Genomic DNA, 19,658 nt, shown 5'->3' with positions numbered 1-19,658 from the left:
GAGCATCAGTCCACAGACCAAAGGATTGTGGGTTCAATTCCCAGCCCTGGTCAGGGTGCATGCCAGAGGCAACCAATCAATGTGTCTCTTTCACATCGATGTTCTCTCTCTCCCTCTCTCCCACCCTCTCTAAAAATAATACAAAAAATGAAAAAAATATATCCTTGGGTGAGGATTAACAACAAAAAATTATATTATATTACACACACACACACACACACACACACGTATTACCAAGAAAGGATACTGAAAAGTAAGAATGGAATCAAGAAATCCTTTCTTGAACTTAGATCTATAAGCAAAAGATGATAAAGCTCCCTAGAACCTTCTTGACTCTTAAAAGTTACTCAATAGAACTAGGAAGTACAAGGCAAGATGTCAGTTACATAGTGGCTTTAACAGCCTTTCACAGATTCTGGGTCAATGAAAAGTTAACTGTTAAGATTTATATCATCAGTGAAGAAAGCAAACAGAGCATCCAATTTCTGTCCATTGTGCACAAATGCAGTCTAAAGAGAACCTTTGAGCTAGGCCGCTGTGGCTCAGTGGTTGAGTGTCGACCCACACACCAAGAGGTCACCAGTTTGATTCCCAGTCAGGGCACATGCCCCGGTTGTGAGCCAAATCCCCAGTGGGGTGTGCAGGAGGCAGCCAATCAATGTTCTCTCTCATCAATGTTTCTATCTCTCTCTCTAAAGTCAATAAAGATTAAAAAACATTTTTTTAAAGAGAACCTTTGATTTAAAAAAAGATGCAATTAGAACTTGCCTGGAGAATCCATTTTTTCACTTTTGTTTCTCATACCTGAGAGATGTGACTAAAATGTGTCAAAGCTGTCTCCACAGGGCTTTTAAAGTACATCTTCACATTAGGTTTCAGCTACGAAGAGAGTAACACAAACACTGAGCATATCCACAATGGATTGAAATAGAATACTGGCAAATATGGAAAGGTTGTACCACCCCTTCTGAAGCACCTAGTATTATTTCATTGTGCTAAACAAGAGGGCGATCACCACTGCTAGATGCAGACTATTACATCCTAATGATCCTTACCCCGTGCAGCCACAAATAAGTCTATCTGTTTTTACCCTATTGTTTTTACAATTGCTACCGGTGAGTTTTGTTTTTCTTTCTTTCTTTCTAAATATCACTGCTTAGTCACTCAACTACACAATTTGTATACTTCTTACAGGCCAGGAGTGGGATAAAACGGTCTGTGGGAGGGGAAGAAAAACTTACATTATCAGAAAGAACCAGATGTTTGCAGGCAGCTCCACAGACAGAACATTTTTCTAGGAAGGAAAGAAGAAATAAATGTTTGGTTTTTATGGACATGAGGTAAGATTTTCCTAAAGTACATGGTAACAGTCAAGTAGGCTATTAAGAGAAGAAAAAATTTAGAATACTATTTGCTATAAAAGGACATCAACTTGAGCTCTGTTCTCTCTATCGGTATTTCCAAACTTGCATTTTTTTTTATTTTTTTTTTTGGTATGTGCCCCTAGCAGGAACCAAACCTGGGACTCTCCAGTCCACAGGTCGACAATCTAACCTCTGAGCCAAACCGGCCAGGGCTCCAAACTTGCATTTGGATGACAAGCAAGACATTCACGCTATACCTCTACCCATCTCCCTCTTTACAAATTCCCAATTTTCTTCTGTGGGTGAGGGACAGTTCTAGCGCCCTAGCAGGAGTTCTGAAGTACATTTACAAGAGTACTGGGAAGAAGGCAAGAGTACCAATGATCTCAGCTTTTAGTTACTCTTTATTATCCCACCTACCTAACAGTAGGCGCACATCCGATACTGTAAGAAACACCTCAGTTATTCCTGCCCTGTTCTCACTTCGCTAACATTCCTTGATCTTGTTTTGAAGCTCTCCTACTCTTATTCTCTAATTAACCCATTCTGAAAGGAGAGAACATTAAAATTCCTAATCTTTCCTTATAAGTTGAAATTTTAGTGGTAGTGCCGGTTATTGGTTAAGATAAATGCCATGTCAGGAGAAAACATCACAATGGCATATGCTTCACTGAGACAAACCACTCCAAATAAGCTGCTATTACCATAGTCAACAGCTTTATTACATTAGCAGATAATTTAAAAGGGTCATGAGATTCATATAGAGCAGCAATTTTCAACCTTTTTCATCTCAGGGCACACATAAACTAATTACTAAAATTGTGCAGCACACCAAAAAATATATTTTTTTGCAGATTGGACAAAAAATTGGTATAATTTTGATTCATTCACACCGGGTGGCTATTGTTGTGTTGGCTGTTGTCATTTTTTTTATTTTACAGTCTAAGTGAAAAGAGGTCAGTGCCCCTGACTAAACAGTCAGGTATTGCAGGTTTTTAAAATTCTTGCAGCATGTCAGTGTGCCGAGGCACACCAGTTGAAAATCGCTGATATACAGAAAAAGCTTCTCCAGAGGCTATGTAACCTGACTTTTCTTTCCTTGGGGTTAAAGGTTTTTCCTTTTTCCCTGTCTTCTCTCCATATTATTGCTAAAGTGAAGCAGCAAGTACAAATCATTCTTCTATTTAAGAAAAACACAAAACACACCCTGGCCAGTTTGGCTCAGCAGTTAGAGCGTCAGTCTGAGGTTCAGAGAGACCCGGGTTCAGTTCCCGCTAGGGGCATGTGCCTTGGTTGCAGTTTGTCCCCGGCCCTGGTTGGGTCGTACGGATGGCAACCACTTGATGTGTCCCTTTCACATTGATGTTTCTCTCTCTCTCTCCCTCCCACTCTATCTGAGCAAAAAAATGGAAAAGTGTCCTCAGGTGAGGGTGAGGATTAAAAAAAAAGAAAGAAGAAAAGAAAAACACAAAACAAACTTCCACAGCTCTCCATCACCTGCAGGATAAACTTCAGGTTCTTTAGCTCAGACTATAGAGCCTTCCATTATCTGGCCACTGCCTCTCTGTCTAGCCTCACCTATCACCAATCTTACCTTATTTTTATGCTCTACAAATCTCAACCATGTGTAGTCCCCTGCACTATGCTTTTATGATGTGGTATGTCTTTATACATATTCTCTTGAACTAGAATAATCTTCCCCGCCTATCCACTTGGCAAACTCCAGTTTATTATTTAAAACTCTACTAAAACAATACCTCTTCTATAAAATTTTTCCTGAGCCCGGCTGGTGTGGCTCAGTGGTTGAGCGTTGACCCATGCACCAAGAGGTCACCAGTTCTATTCCCAGTCACAGCACATGCCCAGGTTGTGGGCCAAATCCCCAGAGGGGAGCATGCAGGAGGCGGCCAATCCATGCTCTCTCTCATCGATGTTTCTATCTCTCTCTCCCTCTCCCTTCCTCTCTCTAAAATCAATAAAGAAAAAAAAAATTTAGTAAATAAATAAAATCTTGCCCTGGCCGGTTTGGCTCTGCGGTTAGAGCGTTGGCCTGCAGTCCAGAGAGACCCAGGTTCGGTTCCTGCTAAGGGCATGAACCTCGGTTGTGGTTTGTCCCCGACCCTGGTTGGGTCGTGCGGGTGGCAGCCACTCGATGTGTACCTTTCATGTCGGATGTTTCTCTCTCTCTCTCCCTCCAGCTCTATCTTAACAAAAAATGGAGAAGTGTCCTCGGGTGAGGATAAAAATTAATAAAATCTTTCCTGATTCAAGTACCCTATCCTAAGTCCCTCTTTGGGGCTACTTCCATACATTTGTAAGTATTTTAGCATCAAAACAAACAAAAACAACCACATACACACTGTAAATTCAAGTCTCATTTCTAAGACTCAATAGCTGCAAGAATTTGGTCAAATCATTTATTGCAAGAATTTGGTCAAATCCTCATTTGTAAAGTGGGTCTATTAATAATTACCTTGTGAACGAAAAGGTGCCACATGCTAACCTGACAAACTCAGGGGAGACATTGGTGGCCTTGCAAACCTACAGGCCTAAAGTAACCACAAAGGATGGTCTGAAATTAAAACTTTTTAAGTAAAAGCAGTTTATGGCAGGTAGTCATGTCCTAGACGAGAATATTCCCTGACAAAAGTCAATCTTCACAGTAACTGAGCCTGTCTATTATCTTTTGCATCTACCACAACATTCCTTTGGAATGTCAGGGCAATTCCCCTTCTCCCAGACCCCTCAGGGCATAACCAATACACCTGGGTGGAGACCATAAATCCTCATTGTTATCATGTTAATTGTTGACTGTTAACTATATCTCGTACCCACATACTGGAAAGATGTATGCATCATTTTACTTTTCATCCAATCCCAAAGGCCGGTCCCCCTCCCAACCCCCCATATTTGCTTTCTCCCACTTCCCTAATCTATCACCAATGGATTTCTTGTAACCCACTTACATCTTCTTTTTTTATTGTAATGTATAAAATAAGGTGCAAGCCCTGGCCGGTTTGGCTCAGCAGTGCAGAGAGGCTGGGTTTGGTTCCTGCTAAGGGCATGTACCTGGGTTGCAGTTTGTCCCCGGCCCTGGTTGGGTCGTGCAGGAGGCAGCCACTCAGATGTGTCCCTTTCACGTCGATATTTCTCTCTCTCTCTCTCTCTCTCTCTCTCTTCCTCTCTCCTTCCCACTCTATCTGAATAAAAAATGGAAAAATATCCTCGGGTGAGGATAAAAAAATAAGTAAAACAAATAAATATAAAATAAGGTGCAAAACTGCCACTCTCTGAGCATTATCTCAATCTGAAGAGATTTTGCTTCTCGGCCAACGTCAACTGTTTGGCTCAGATAAACTCACAAAAATTCTCTATAAATTTGAATGTTACTACTGTTAGCTCTTAACTTCCATATTCTTGCCCTAAACCTCTCATTCCAAGAAACCAAAACCCATCACTCTTATCTCACTCTTATCATTTAACCTTTCCCTAAACCTCTCATTCCAGGAAACTAAGACCCATCATTCCAGTCAGGAGGAATGGAATGATGGAACCACCCTAACCCACCCAAAACTGCAAAAGGTCACTCAACAAGAAAAACCAGTTTCAGGAGACCCCAGCCCCTAACCAATCAAGAACTGGGGAGACCCCCGGGGCCTGACCAATCAAAGATAACCACATTTCCTCAGCTGAATCCCCAGCCCTGAGTTTAAAAATCCCTAGTCTGTACAAGCCGGCTGCTACTCTCTCGTTAGAGGTAGTCCAGCAGGGTGATTCCCAATAAACCTGCACTTGTGGAGACTCTCCACTGACTTGTTCCGCCTCATTCTTACAATTACTTATGTTGACAATCTCATGGGATTGTGGTGAGAATACATAAAATTGGTACATGTGAAAATACTATTTAAAATGTAAAGGTATGACCACTACCACTACCACCATCATAGTAATTTCTAATCAAGTTGATTTTATAGGCTAGACTACTTCCAATTAGAAATGGCTCTTGTTATCAACCAAACTTTCTCTCATTCTTACTTATTATTGTTGTTTTTTATCCTCCCTCTAATCATTTTGATAATCTTGTGGCTTTCTCACTGCCACAGGCTTCAAAACACTGACAGTATCTTTTGGCGCTCAAGTAATTGGTATTCCATTCGCTAAATCATTCTTTATTAATAGATTCCTCCAATTTCCACAATCAACACTTTCTTACTGTATCCATACCACCTTTGGCCTACTAAGTGATTTTTATCCCAAGTCTCACAGAGAAATAGCTAATCATTTCCAGGTTAAAAACATTTTTGCAGAAATCTGAAATTAGTTAAGTCACTCACCCAGAGTCACACACTTCTTACAGAAAATATGGCCACAGCTGGTGACAAAGAAATGGGCTCCATCTTTTCGGAAACACTGGTTGCAATGAAACCAATCCATTCTGCAGCAGATAAAGAGAAAGAGTAAGGATAACCTGGGGCAGAATAGAATTATAGCTGTTCCAAAATCTACATAACAATGTTTGCTTTATGTCCTATTCTTACTGATATGTGGGCATATTATTGTGGGTATTCCAATTGGTTGTAAGTAAGTTGCATATAGCTCTGAAGTGAAAAAAGTAGACTGCAGACTATTAAACCGTTTTTTAAAAAGAAATATGTAGATTTAGAAAAATAATAGGACAACGATGAGATTCTTTCTGAAAGTTGTGATTATGGGTGTTTGTGTGTGTTACCTTTATACTTTTTTGTTTTTCACGTTTTCTGGATTAATTCATAATTAAATTTTTAATTACAAAAAAATAAAAAACAAAATATCCATTTCTTTCCTAATAGTTTTCTATGACACTGTGTGATGGAACCAGGAGCAGACTAAACACAGATCAGCCCTGGCTGGTTTGGCTCAGTGGTTAGAACTTTGGCCCACGGACCAATGAGTTGTGGGTTCAATTCTGATCAAGGGTTCATCCCCAGCCCTGGTAGGGGTCGTGCAGGAAGCAACCAGTGTGTGTGTGTGTGTGTGTGTGTGTGTGTGTGTGTGTGTAATCACATAGTGGCCACTTGGGACACATTTCAACTAAGGGAAACATGGTTTGTGAATGATAATGTTTTCTCAGCTTGTGCTCTTTCCCTTCTTCTCTACAGAAACTCAGAATCATAGATCTGGAAGGGGTCTTGAAAATCATTTAACATTTTGTCCAATACCATCATTTTTCAAAAGATGTACCCAATATTCACTAAAATTCAATGACTTGTCCAAAGTTCCACTTTATTTAGTGGCAGCTCTGTGATTAGAACCCAAGTCTTCTCATTCCCTGTGTCAAGTTCTTGCTATCACATTAATTAAGTCTTACTCATGTCTCAGCCAATTGCACATAATTTATTAAACACATAACTATGTAAATGTGACTTTGTAAGATTTTTAAACTAAGAAATTGACTGTTGCCCTGGCTGGTTTGGCTCAGCGGTTAGAGCATCGGCCTGCGGTGTGGAGAGACCCTGGTTCGGTTCCCGCTAAGGGCATGTACTACCTCGTTACAATTTGTCCCCAGCCCTGGTTGGGTCGTGTGGGTGGCAACCACTCCATGTGTCCCTTTCACGTTTATGTTTCTCTCTCTCTCCCTCCTACTCTAGCTGAACAAAATATTGAAAAATGTCCTCCGGTAAGGATAAAAAAAATTTAAAAATAAATAAATAAATAAATAGTTGCCCTGGAGAGCTTCCGCATGCGCTCCAAGGGTGGAGGGGTTCGATTCCCTGTCAAGGGAACCTACCTGGGTTGCCAAGTTCCATCCCCGACCCAATGTAAGTAGCATCAGTGTTTCCCCGTCCTCTTTCTCTCCTCCTCCCTCCCGCTTCCTCTCCCTCTCTCAAAAAAATAAAATAAAATAAATCCTTGGGTGAAGATTTTTTAAAAAGAAAGAAATTGACAGGTCAAAAATACAGAACTGAAAAAAAAATACAGAACTGTGCTAACACATACTGAGCTGTTATTACTTTATATATTTAATAAACTTATATACTTAATTTCGTGAATATGCTATTTGAGACTATAATACCAGCCCACGTGGCCCACGGGGCCTCCCAGCCCCAGCCGGCCCTGCCGGGGCTGCCGCCTCCACAGCCGCAGCCCCCAGCGCCGCAGCGGCGGTGCGCTCTCCTGCCCTGCAGGGCCGAGCCTGCCCAGGCTCCGAGAAAGACCTGGGCCTGCCACGCTGCCTGTGGATAATTCCACAGTAGTGGATCAGTGTGCCTTCAGGGGCATGGAAGAAACCAAGGAAAGGCCTAAATGGCAGCGCCAAAACAACTTCCCCGTGTTTCCGTCTCCTAAAGCCTGAAATTTCGGAGGGCAAAAACGGAAGCCGAGCGTCCAAGATGAAGCTGTTGGCCTCTAGCCTCAACATAAGTGAAGGAAGGCAAGGAGCCAAGATGCTGACCGACTTGGCCATCAGCTCTGAATTTTATTATCAATAGTCTTCAAATCTAGTATGGTCTAGAAGATCTGCTAATTACATACCCGTGTAAAAATGGTGCAAAGGCTGAGCTTTTTAGCAAATCTAGGCTTGAATCTTAGGTCCTGCCATTGTGACTTGGACGGAATTGTGGAGCCTGTCTGAGCCTTAGGTTCCTCATCTATGAAGGGGGTCTGAGCCCATAGGGCTGTCATGAGGATTAAAGATGATGCTTTAAATTTTTTTTTAAAGAATATAATATCTATTAGTTTGATTTCTTTGAAATTAAATTAGGAAAAGCATTTTTTAAAGGTTACCCCCTCCCCCACCACCGATCTTGTTTCTAAAAAATAAGTTTTAAAGTAGTTTATGGAGAGGTTTGCTAAAAGAATGATGGCTAGTTTGCACCACTCTTTCAATTTTTTTTCACATAAGGTAAGATTCACGATAAAAACTTTCTGAATCGCCCTGGCCGGTTTGGCTCAGCGGTTAGAGCGTTGACCTGCGGTCTGGAGAGACCCCGGGTTCGGTTCCCGCTGGGGGTGCGTACCTCGGTTGCAGTTTGTCCCCGGCCCTGATTGGGTCGTGTGGGTGGCGACCCCTCGGTGTCCCTTTCGCGTCGGTGTTTCTCTCTCTCTCTCTCTCCCTCCCACTCTATCTGAACAAAATATCAACAACAACAAAAAAATAAAAAACTTACTGAATTAATGCAATGGTATTACATGGTCAAAGCATTGAGCTTCAGGTTTCAATTTGTTGCTCACTATACACTAACTTCTACCAGGAAGTGAGTCTACAGAACCACTGAAAAGGCTCCACTATATATATGCCCTGGTTTGTTACACTTTAGAGGCAGCATCAATAATTTCAGTCAAATGAGTTGGCCGAATGAACCCCTATACCATGAGTTGGCCAGTTAACAGGGTTTGTGAAGGCAGGACTTGCCTGGTTTCTCGGGGTGATAGGGATTTGGCAAAGTCTTCAACTTACCAGTGGTTCTTTTACAGCTATCTTCCCTATCCAAGTGGCCGCCGTGATCCCAGACGACTGCGGATCTCGCCGAAATCATCCACTTCTCATCTAGTGCTGCAAATGGCGGGAAAATTTATAGCGAGCTTCGCAGCAGGGAGAGCTGGGCGCCGCCCGCTGCGACGTGCGCCTGGCGTGGGCGGGGCCCGGGCCGAGTGCTAAATGAGTGGGCGGGGCCGTGGGCACGGAGCAAGGGCGGGGCTCCCGGTGGCTGGCAGGAGGCAGGATGCTCTTAATTGTCCTTGGAAATCTACTGATCTACTGTTCAACACTGGGAACAAATAAGGAATATGACCTAATCCCATGCATGTTTCTGTGGAAACAAGATGGTGAAAATACAATAAACCTGATAGTGTTCCACCAGACGTTAACACACTAGAAAACTGTGGTCACAAAGCAGATGAAAACTTCAACCTAATATTTTTATTTTTATTATGTGGTGGTGTTTTTTTCTGTGCCTTTTTTCTGCTAATTTTTTCAAAGTAAACGCTTTGGGCACGGCAGGTTCAATCTGATATTTTAAAATGAAATAAAGAAAATAATAGATGTTCTGAAAGAACAGTATAAATCAGAATTAGAAAAGCTAAAAATTGATATGGATGGAGAACAGCCAGGTATCAAACAAGAACTAAGCAATCTCAGGGAAAAAATATAAACATTTTTCAGAAATAAAAAAGGAGGGTCCAGCCGGTGTAGCTCAGTGGATTGAACCTGGTCCCATGAACTGAGAGGTCCAGGTTGGATTCTCCCTCAGGGCATATGCCTGGGTTGCTGGCTCCATCCCTAGTGGGGGGCGTGCAGGAGGCATCTGATCAGTTTAAGTCTCACATGCATGTTTCTCTCTCTCCCTTACGCTCTCTAAAAAAAAAAGACAAGAAAAAGAAATGAAAAAGGAGGGAAAAGCACAATTAAGGGCTGAAAGAATTTTTTTTTTTAAGAAAAGGTTTTAAGAGAAAGTGATATATATACAAAACAACCAAGATATTTTTACAAACACACATACATACATATTTATTCCCCCAAGGAAAACCAGAGTGATGTATCAGAACAAATATTTAACACAAAAACTTGAGGGGGAGATGGGATCGGGAGATGTGTGGGGGGAGGAGAAACATCTGTAACACAAATAAATTAATAAACATTGCAAAAAAATATTTTTTTTTGAGAAAATTTTCCTGAAATAAAATAAGACGTAAGTCTACATATTGAAAGGGCATATTGTGTATACGAGAAAAACTGACCCAGGATAGTCAAAACCAAAAAAGCCTCTTTGAGCATTCAGGTAAAATGAAAGAAAATTATAATGAAAAGAAAATTAGATTGTCATCAGACTTCTCTACAGCAGCATTTTATGGTAAAAATAATAAAACAGCATTTTAAAATTTTAAAAAAGAAAACATGATCCAGGAATTTTATATTCCCTTATACTGTTTTCAGGTATAAAAGCCACTTATAAAATGTGAACATGAACATTTCCTGAGGAATTCACTAAGTAGTGGTTCTCAAACTTTTTGGTCTCAGAACTCCATTTTAAAAATTATTGAAGAGCCCTGGCCAGTTTGGCTCAGCAGTTGGAGCATCAGCCTGCAGTCCAGAGAGACCTGGGTTCGGTTCCCACTGAGGGCACGAACCTCGGTTGCAGTTTGTCTCTGGCCATGGTTGGTCATGTGGGTGGGTGGCAGCCACTCAATGTGTCCCTTTGACATTGATGTTTCCGTCTCTCTCTCCCTCCCACTCTATCTGAACAAAAAAATGGAAAAAAAATGTCCTCAGATTAAATAAATAAATAAAATAAAAATTATTGAAGAACACCCCCCCAAAGAGCTTTTGTTTATATGAATTGTATCTATCAATATTTACCATATTAGCAATTAAAACTGAAAATTTAAAGTATTTATTAATTAATCTGAAAACAATAATAAACCCATTAAATATTAATATAACCTATAAAAATAATTAATTTTCCAAAATAAAATAAATGTAGTGAGAAGAGTGTCATTGTTTTATAGTTTTATAATTTCTTACTGACTTAATAGAGATCATCTGGGTTCACACATCTCCTTCTGCATTGACTCTGTTGCAGTATGCTATTTTGGTTGAAGTAGGTGAAGATCAGGACTCACCAAAATATGTAGTTAGAAAGGAGTTAGTGTTTTAATAGCCTATTCAGATAATTGTGAACTTTTTTTAATCCTCACCCAAGGACATGTTTTTCATTGATTTTTTTTTTTTTTTTTTGGATGGAGCAAGCTCCTATTCCATCTCCCTGCTCCAAAAATCCATTTAATATATTGTCCTCGGATAGAGGACGTATCAGATATTAAACTGATAAGAACAGATACTACACTTGATCTTAGCCAAAAGGCCGAGAACCAATTTTCATTGATTTTTAGAGAGAGAGAAAGGGAGAGGGAGAGAGAGAAAGAATGAAACATTATTGTGAGAGAGAAACATTGATAGGTTGCTTCTGTATGTGCCCTGACCAGAGAGATCAAACCCAAAACCTGGATATGTACCCTGACCGGGAATTGAACCCCCAACCCTTCCGTGCATGGGACAATGCTCCAACCAGCTGAACTACACTGGCCAGGGCGTGAACATTTTTCTTTGATACTGTACCAAAATTCCAAAATTCCAAGAAGTGGGAGCTTTGTTAAAAGGTAGTTGCAATGTGGGATTCTGATCAATGAACATGTAACATCTTAGTTATATTTAGACCAAACTGGTCATTTGGAAAATATTAGTTCACTGAGTTATGCACATTGACACATTTCATTATACATTATTTAAAAATCACTCTTGTTAATATCACCACCTATCTCATCAGAAAAGTCTTTGAGTACTGAGAAGCTGTCAGGCGCACAGGTACACGTTTTCCAAATTTCTCATTTTCTTTTTCTTTTGAAAATTTATTTTATTTTTGTCCTTCTCACAACATAAAGGGACTCATCTCCTGCCATTGGGAAGGTAGAAAAAGCTGAGGACCAGAACCAGCACTTAATTATAAAAGAAGAAGAGCTCCAGACAAGGGTGAATTCTCAGTACTACCAGGTTTGTTATGCCAAGGTTGGAGCCCTGTTTGGGGAATAATAGAATCCTGAGGCATGGGATGGAGAATATGTAGGTGAATGCATTAAAAAACCTTTTTTTTAACCAAAATTTTAATTTTCATCTGAAAGCTTGAATTTTATCATTGAAAACAAATAGTGTTTCTTGTTTTCTTTGATGTGACAGGCTTATTTTTGCTTATTTATGAGAAAATATCTACCAAATACCCAAATCTGAATAACTATAATTTGTTTTGTAGTCGTTCTTTCAAGTAAAAATGGTGTTCCATTAAGAAAGTGATTAGCCCTGGCCAATTTGGCTCAGCGGTTAGAGCGTCGACCTGCGGTCCGGAGAGACCCGGGTTCAGTTCCCGCTAAGGGCACGTACTTCGGTTGCAGTTTGTCCCCGGCCCTGGTTGGTCGTGCGGGCGGCGGCCACTCAATGTGTCCCTTTCACCTCGATGTTTCTCTCTCTCTCTCTCTTCCCCTCTCTCTCTCCCACTCTATCTGTACAAAAGATGGAAGAATGTCCTCAGGTGAGGATTAAAAAAAAAAAGAAAGAAAGAAAGTGATTAGTTCAGCCCTGGCTGGTTTTGCTCAGTGGTAAGAGTCTCGGCCCTTGGACCGAATGGTCTCCAATTAGATTCCTGGTCAAGGGCAGAATGGATCTCTCGCCCCAGTCATGGTCGTGCAGGAGGCAACCAATTGATGTGTCGATGTGTCTCTCTCACATCAATGTCTCTCTCTCTCTCTCTCTCTCTTTCTCTCTCTCTCTTCCTTCCACTCTTTCTTTCTTTTTTTTTTAATCCTCACCCGAGGATATTTTTCCATTTTTTGTACAGATAGAGTGGGAGGGAGAGAGAGGAAGGGAGAGAGAGAGAGAAACATCGACGTGAAGGGACACATCGAGTGGCTGCCACCCGCACGACCAACCAGGGCCGGGGACAAACTGCAACCGAAGTACGTGCCCTTAGCGGGAACCGAACCCGGGTCTCTCCGGACCACAGGCCGACGCTCTAACCGCTGAGCCAAACTGGCCAGGGCCCTTCCACTCTTTCTAAAAAATCAGTGGAAAAAATATTCTCGGATGAGGATTAATAAAAATAAATAAATAAATAAATAAATAAATAAATAAATAAATAAATGTACACATTATAACCAAATGATGTTCAATACAGGAGTAAAAGAATGGTTCAAGATTAGAAAATGCATTAATATAATTTATTACAGTAATGTTTCTTTAAAAAATTGTTATGATTATCTCCACAATTTCCAAAAAGCATTTGTCATAATTGACATTCATTTTTTTTCTTTTTAAAAAAAAAAATATTTTTTTATTGATTTTAGAGAGACAGGAAAAGAGAGGGAGAGAGAGAGAAACATCAATTGGCTGCCTTTTGTGATTGAACCCACAACCTGGGTATATGCCCTGATCTGGAATTGAACTGGCAATCATTTGGTGCATGGGAGAATGCTCAACCACTGAGCCACACCAGCCAGTGCTCATATTCATTTCTGATTTAAAATTTCAATAAAGTAAGAATCAATGGATATTTCCTTAACATGATTAAAAGGTGTGTGTGTGTGCGTGTGTGTGTGTGTGTGTGAAAGCCAACATTTTTTCCATTTGACCCAGTGATCCCACTTCTAGGAATATACCCTAAGAAGCCTGAAATACTAATCAGAAAGAATATATGTACCCCCATGTTCACAGCAGCACTATTTACAATAGCTAAGATCTGGAAACAGCCCAAATGTCTATCAGTAGACGAATGGATCAAAAAGTAGTGGTACATATACACAATGGAGTACTATGCAACTGTAAGAAAGAAAGATCTCTTATCCTTTGAGACGACATGGAGGGACCTAGAAAGTATTATCCTAAGTGAACCAAGCCAAACAGAGAAGGACATGTATCATATGATCTCACTTATTTATGGAATATAATGAACATAACAGTCTGAGGGATAGGGTAGACCCAGAAACATGGAAGTAGGGTACAGACTGACAACCCTCAGAAGAGGGGGTGGCGGGGGGGAAGAGATAAACCACAGAACTTATATGCATGTATGCATAACCAATGGACATGGACAACAAAGCGGGGGAAGGGGTGGGGGGGATAGGAAGGAGGGTGTTAATGGAGTAAAAAAGAGAAACATCTGTAACAAAAATAAAATTTAAAAAAAAATAAATATAAAAAAGAAAGAAAGAAAGAAAGCCAACATTTTTTGCCTTGGTTGATGTGGCTCAGTTGGTTGAGCATCAGTCCCATGCACCTAGAGGTCGCTGGTTGGATTCCTGATCAGGCATATGTGGGGGTCGGTGTGGGGGCAGGCTGGGGATTGATGTTTCTCTCCCTCTCCTTTCCTCTCTCTCTAAAATCACTAAAAACATATTAAAAAAAAAAAAAAAAAAGCCTGGATGGTGTGGCTCAGAGGATTGAGCATCATCCCAAGGACTGTGAGGTCCCGATTCCATTCCCAGTCAGGGCACATGCCTGGGTTTCGGGCTGGATCTCCAGTGGGGGACCTGTTGGGGGGTAGCAGATTGATGTTTCTCTCTCACATTGATGTTTCTCTCTCCCCCATTCTCTCTCTCTAAAAAAATCAATGAAAATATAGTTTTAAAAAACAACAACAAAATACCACCATGGCCTGTGTGGTTATATTGTTTGGAGCATCATCCCACGCACTGAAGGATTGTGGGTTTGATTTCCAGTCAGAGCACCTACCCAGGTTTTCGGTTCAATTCCCAGTCAGGGTTCATATGAGAGGCAACCGAGTGATGTTTCTCTCTTACATTGATGTTTCTTCTCTCTCTCTCCTTTGCCCTTCCTCTCTAAAAAATCAATTTAAGCCCTAGCTGGTTTGGCTCAGCAGTTGGAGCCTCACGGTTCGGTTCCGCTAAGGGCATGTACCTTGGTTGTTCCCAGCTCCGTTTGGGGTCATGTGCGTGGCAGCCAGTCTATGTGTCTCTCTCGTGTCGATGTTTCTCTCTCTCTCTTCCTCCCTCTCTCCCTCCCGCTCCATCTGAAGATAAATGCAAAAAGGTCCTCAGGTGAGGACAAAATAAATAAATAAATATCAATTTAAAAAACATATTAAAAAAAAAAGCTGCCCTGGCTGGTTTGGCTCAGCGGTTAGAGCGTTGGCCTGGGGTCCAGAGAGACCTGGGTTCGGTTCCCACTAAGGGCACGTATCTCGGTTGCTGTTTTTCCCAGGCCCTGGTTAGGTCCTGCAGGTGGCAGCCACTTGATGAGTCCCTTTCACGTTGATGTTTCTCTCTCTCTCTCTTCCTCTGTCTCCCTCCCACTCTATCTGAACAAAAAATTTAAAAAGTGTCCTCAGATGAGGATAGAAAAAAAAAAAAGCCAACATTTTTTAAATGAGGAAACACCAGAGGTATTTTTGCTAGTCAGAATGAGACAAGAATGCCACAACATTTAACATTGTATCTGAACATTAATTTAAAAGAATAAGATAAAAACATCTTTTTTAGTAGATTATATCATTGTATATCTGAAAAATTCAAGAGAATCAATAGGAAAACTGCTATAAATATTATAATTTAGTAAAGTAACAATAACAAGTTATAAAATTAACAAAGAGAAATACAGTAACCTTTCCATATTCAAATAATGACCAGTTGCGAAATATAATGGGAGAAAAAAACTCTATTTAAAATAGCAACAAAGACAATGAAATGCTTTGAATGCAGAAATTTGCAAATGTTTATGAAGAAAAGTTTAAAATATTACTAAAAGAGACAAAAGTTAACAAACAAGTGGAAAGGCAATTCTTGTTTTTGGCTAGGAAGAGTCAACATCTTAATGAGGTAAATTCTCCCTGTTAATTTATAAATTTAACATGATCCTAATAAAAAACATGACCATGTTGCCTTTCTGGAATAAACAAATAGATTATAAAGTTCATATAGAAAATAACCACCCAAACAAACATGAAAATCCAGGAAAACCCTGGTAATTTCTAGAGTCATGTGGAGTAGAAAACTAGCCACCCCTCAATATTACAGTGTATTATAACGCCTCTACTATAATTTAAAAAGTGTGGCATTGGTGCATGGATAAACATACAGGCCAATAAAATAAAATAGAAAGTCCAGAAATAGAATCACATACATTTGGAATCTCTACTTTCTTATAAAGGTGGGGAATTCACTGGAGGGGGGAGTTGAATTTTTTAACAAATAGAGTTGGGACAATTGAATAGTCACTTGGAAAAATGTAAAATTGGGTCTGTATCTCACATTATTCAGGATACTCTTCAAATGGGTTAGAAATCTAAATATAAAAATGAAGCATACAAGTACTGGAAGAAGACATGGGTGAATACTTCTCACCTAGCAGTGAGAAAAAAAATCTTCCTGTGAGACTCCTTTATCAAGGATATGTATGTTCAGTCTGTAGCTTGTCTTTTTTAGTCTCTTAATAGTGGTTTTGAAGAGCAGGTTTTACTTTTGATGAAGTTCAAATTATCAATTTGTTCTTTTATGGAGCATTTTTGATGTCTTATACAAGAAATCTTTGCCTAATCTAAGGTCACAAAAATTTTTTTCCCATATTTTTTTCTAGAAATTCTAGAAAGCTGGAGTTATAGTTTTGGATTTACATTTAGGAATATAATTCACTTCAAGTTAATTTTTCTATATGGTGTGAAGTATAGATTAAAGTCCTTTCATGTATATCTTTGTGGTTTTGTTTTTGTTTTATGCATATGGATATTCAATCATTCCAGCAGCATTCATTGAAAATATTGTATTTTCTCAACTAAATCACCTTTGTCAAAAAATCAGTTATCCATAAGAAAACAATTCTATGTATAATAGCATCAGAAAGAATAAAATGCTTAGGAATAAATTTAACAAAGGAGGACCAACACTTGTACATGAAAAACTAGTTAATATTGTTGACAATACAACCCAAAGTGATTTACAGATTCAACACAATCCCTATCAAAATGTCAATGGCCCTGGCCGGTTTGGTTCAGCGGTTAGAGCGTCTGCCTGCGGTCCTGAGAGACCTGGGTTCGGTTCCCGCTAAGGGCCCATACCTCGGTTGCAGTTTGTCCCTGGCCCTGGTCGGTTGTGCGGGTGACAGCCACTCGATGTGTTCCTTGCACATCAATGTTTCTCTCTCTCTCTCTGTTGCTCTCTCTCCCTCCCACTCTACCTGAACAAAAAATGGAAAAATGTCCTCGGGTGAGGATAGAAAAAAAAAATCCCAATGATGTTGTTGCAGAAACTGAAAAATCCATTCTAAAAATTCATATGGAATTTCAAAGGATCCAGAATAGCCAAAACAACCTTGAAAAAGAATAAAGTTAGAGAACTCACCTTTCTCTTTTCAAAACATACTACAAAGCTACCATAGTAAAAAAAAAAAAAAAAAAAAAAAAAAAAAGCAAGCCCTGGCCGGTTTGGCTCAGTGGTTAGAGCGTCGGCCTGCGGTCCGAAGAGACCCGGGTTCGGTTCCCGCTAAGGGCACGTACTTTGGTTGCAGTTTGTCCCCGGCCCTGGTTGGTCGTGCGGGTGGCAGCCACTCGATGTGTCCCTTTCACCTCGATGTTTCTCTCTCTCTCTCTCTCCCTCCCACTCTATCTGTACAAAAATTGGAAAAAAAAATGTCCTCAGGTGAGGATAAAAAAAAAAGTATGCTGGTAGACAAACAGACCAATGGAATAGAATTGATAATCCAAAAATAAACCCTCACATCTATAGTCAACTGATTTTCAAAAATCATGCCAAGACCATTTAATGTGGGAAAGAATACTCTCTTTTTTTTTTTTTTTTTATCCTTACCCGAGGACATTTTTCCATTTTTTGTTCAGGTAGAGTGGGAGGGAGAGAGAGGAACAGAGAGAGAGAGAGAGAAACATCGAGTGGCTGCCACCCACACGACCAACCAGGGCCGGGGACAAATTGCAACCGAGGTACGTGCCCTTAGCGGGAACCGAACCCGGGTCTCTCTGGACCGCAGGCCAACGCTCTAACCGCTGAGCCAAACCGGCCAGGGCGAAAGAATACTCTCTTAATAAATAAGAGCCACCCAGCCGGTGTGGCTCAGTGGTTGAGCATCGACCCATGCACCAAGAGGTCACCAGTTCGATTCCTGGTCAGAACACGTGCCCAGGTTGTGGGCTAGATCCCAGTGGGGGGCATGCAGGATGCAGCCAATCAATGTTCTCGCTCATCAATGTTTCTATCTCTCTCTTCCTCTCCTCTCCTCTCTCTCTCTAAAAATTAAAAGATTGTGTGTATGTGTGTGTGTGTGTGTACAGTGCTGGGAAAACTGGATATCCACATGAAAAAAAAAAGTTGGATCCTTACTTATCTACAAAAATTAGCTAAAAATGGAGCAAGGACCTAAAGGTAAGAGCAAAAACTATGAAACGCTTAGGAGAAAAAAAATGTAGGGGCAAATCTTTCTTTTTATTTTTAAATAAAAAATTTTTTTTTAAATTTTTATTATTGAATGTATTACAGATGTTTCTCATTTTTCCCCCATTGACCTCCTCCTCCCCACTCTCACCACCCTCCTGCCTTTTCCCACACTGTTGTCTGTGTTCGTTGGTTACATATAAGGTTTTTGGTTTATTTCTTCCCACCACCCGACCCCCTTCCCTTTGAGGTTTGTCAGTCTAGCACCCCTAAGATGCAAATTTTGGCACGCTCGAAATTGTCCCAGAGGCTCCTTACACTATCCTCATTTTTTTGGATTCTTTTTTCATTTTGCTGTTCTGATTGGGTGTTTTTCACTTCCTTATATTGCAAATTGATGGTTTGCTTTTTGGCCTTACCTACTCTACTATTGAATCTCTGTAAATTATTCTTTATTTCAGTTAGTACCTCCTTCATTTCTGACTGTGCATCCTTCATTTCTGACTGGTCCTTTCTTATGCTCTTGAGGCCCTCACTAAGTTCATTGAGCATCCTTATAAGCAGTATTTTGAACTCAGCATCTGTTAGGTGGCTTATCTCCATTTCGCTTAGTTCTTTTCCTGGAGATTTTTTCTGTTCTTTCATTTGGGACCTGTTTCTTTGTCTCCTCATTATGGCTGCCTCCCTGTGTTTGTTTCTATGTATTACTTAAAGAGAGATATGGGGCTAGCTGAGACCAGATGCTGCTTGTTTGAAAGAATTTAGGAAAACCTGAAGCAGGATCCAAGACAGGCCAATCCTATGATTAAGCAACTGGCAACAGCTTGGGTGGGCCTGAAAGTTGGGTGGGGCAGGGCCTCAGGGAATTACCTGGGCAGGGCAACCAGCTTGAGCCAGGTTGCTGGAGTTCCAGATAAGGCAGCTGTCTGCCGCCCCAGGACAGGGCTCAAAGGAACAAAGGCCTCTGACAGCACATTTGTCCCGGAGAAAGCCCCCTCTCCAACCCTTGCTCCAATGCCCAACAGCTCAGTTCTTCCCTGTGTGTTTCTGGTACCCCTTCAGCTACCTCCCCTCCAAGCTTAGAGGGAGTGAGTCCGATAAGTCCGTGCACAGGCCCTTTAAGGAGCTGCCTGGGGCTCCAGCCACCTCAACCTCCCTGAGCCTCAATTCCCTCTGGTTTCTCTAGCCAGAAATTATGGGGACTTCTCTTCCTGGCACTGAAACCCTGAGCGGGGCGCCTGGTGTGGGACGGGAACCCCTCAGTCCTCAGGGAGGAACTTCCCAGCTGAGGTGTCCTCCTGATTTTTATCCACCACATGTGGGTGTGGGACTAGTCCGGCCGCCTCTGCCCCTCCTACCAGTCTCAATGTGAGTTCT

General features: G+C 40.9%; 1 protein-coding gene and 1 pseudogene across 1 annotated transcript in view; both read right to left on the bottom strand.

Annotated features, from left to right (window-relative positions):
• The window catches only part of RNF212B (ring finger protein 212B), a 34,180-nt gene extending 25,282 nt beyond the window's left edge, over window positions 1-8,898 (bottom strand). The window contains exons 1-4 of the mRNA XM_036242184.1: window positions 8,800-8,898; window positions 5,699-5,799; window positions 1,242-1,294; window positions 805-879 (exon numbers count right to left, since the gene is read on the bottom strand). Of these exons, the coding sequence (XP_036098077.1) occupies window positions 805-879; window positions 1,242-1,294; window positions 5,699-5,798 (228 nt within the window). The 5' untranslated portion in view covers window position 5,799; window positions 8,800-8,898. The remainder of the gene's footprint in view (window positions 1-804; window positions 880-1,241; window positions 1,295-5,698; window positions 5,800-8,799) is intronic.
• Window positions 8,899-11,053: 2,155 nt separating this feature from the next.
• LOC118620894 lies at window positions 11,054-11,215 on the bottom strand (annotated as a pseudogene).
• Window positions 11,216-19,658: the final 8,443 nt, after the last annotated feature.

The sequence above is a fragment of the Molossus molossus genome, unplaced genomic scaffold (assembly GCF_014108415.1).
Source record: "Molossus molossus isolate mMolMol1 unplaced genomic scaffold, mMolMol1.p scaffold_m16_p_1, whole genome shotgun sequence".
NCBI lineage: Eukaryota > Metazoa > Chordata > Mammalia > Chiroptera > Molossidae > Molossus > Molossus molossus.
This window is presented reverse-complemented; position numbering and strand designations above follow the sequence as displayed.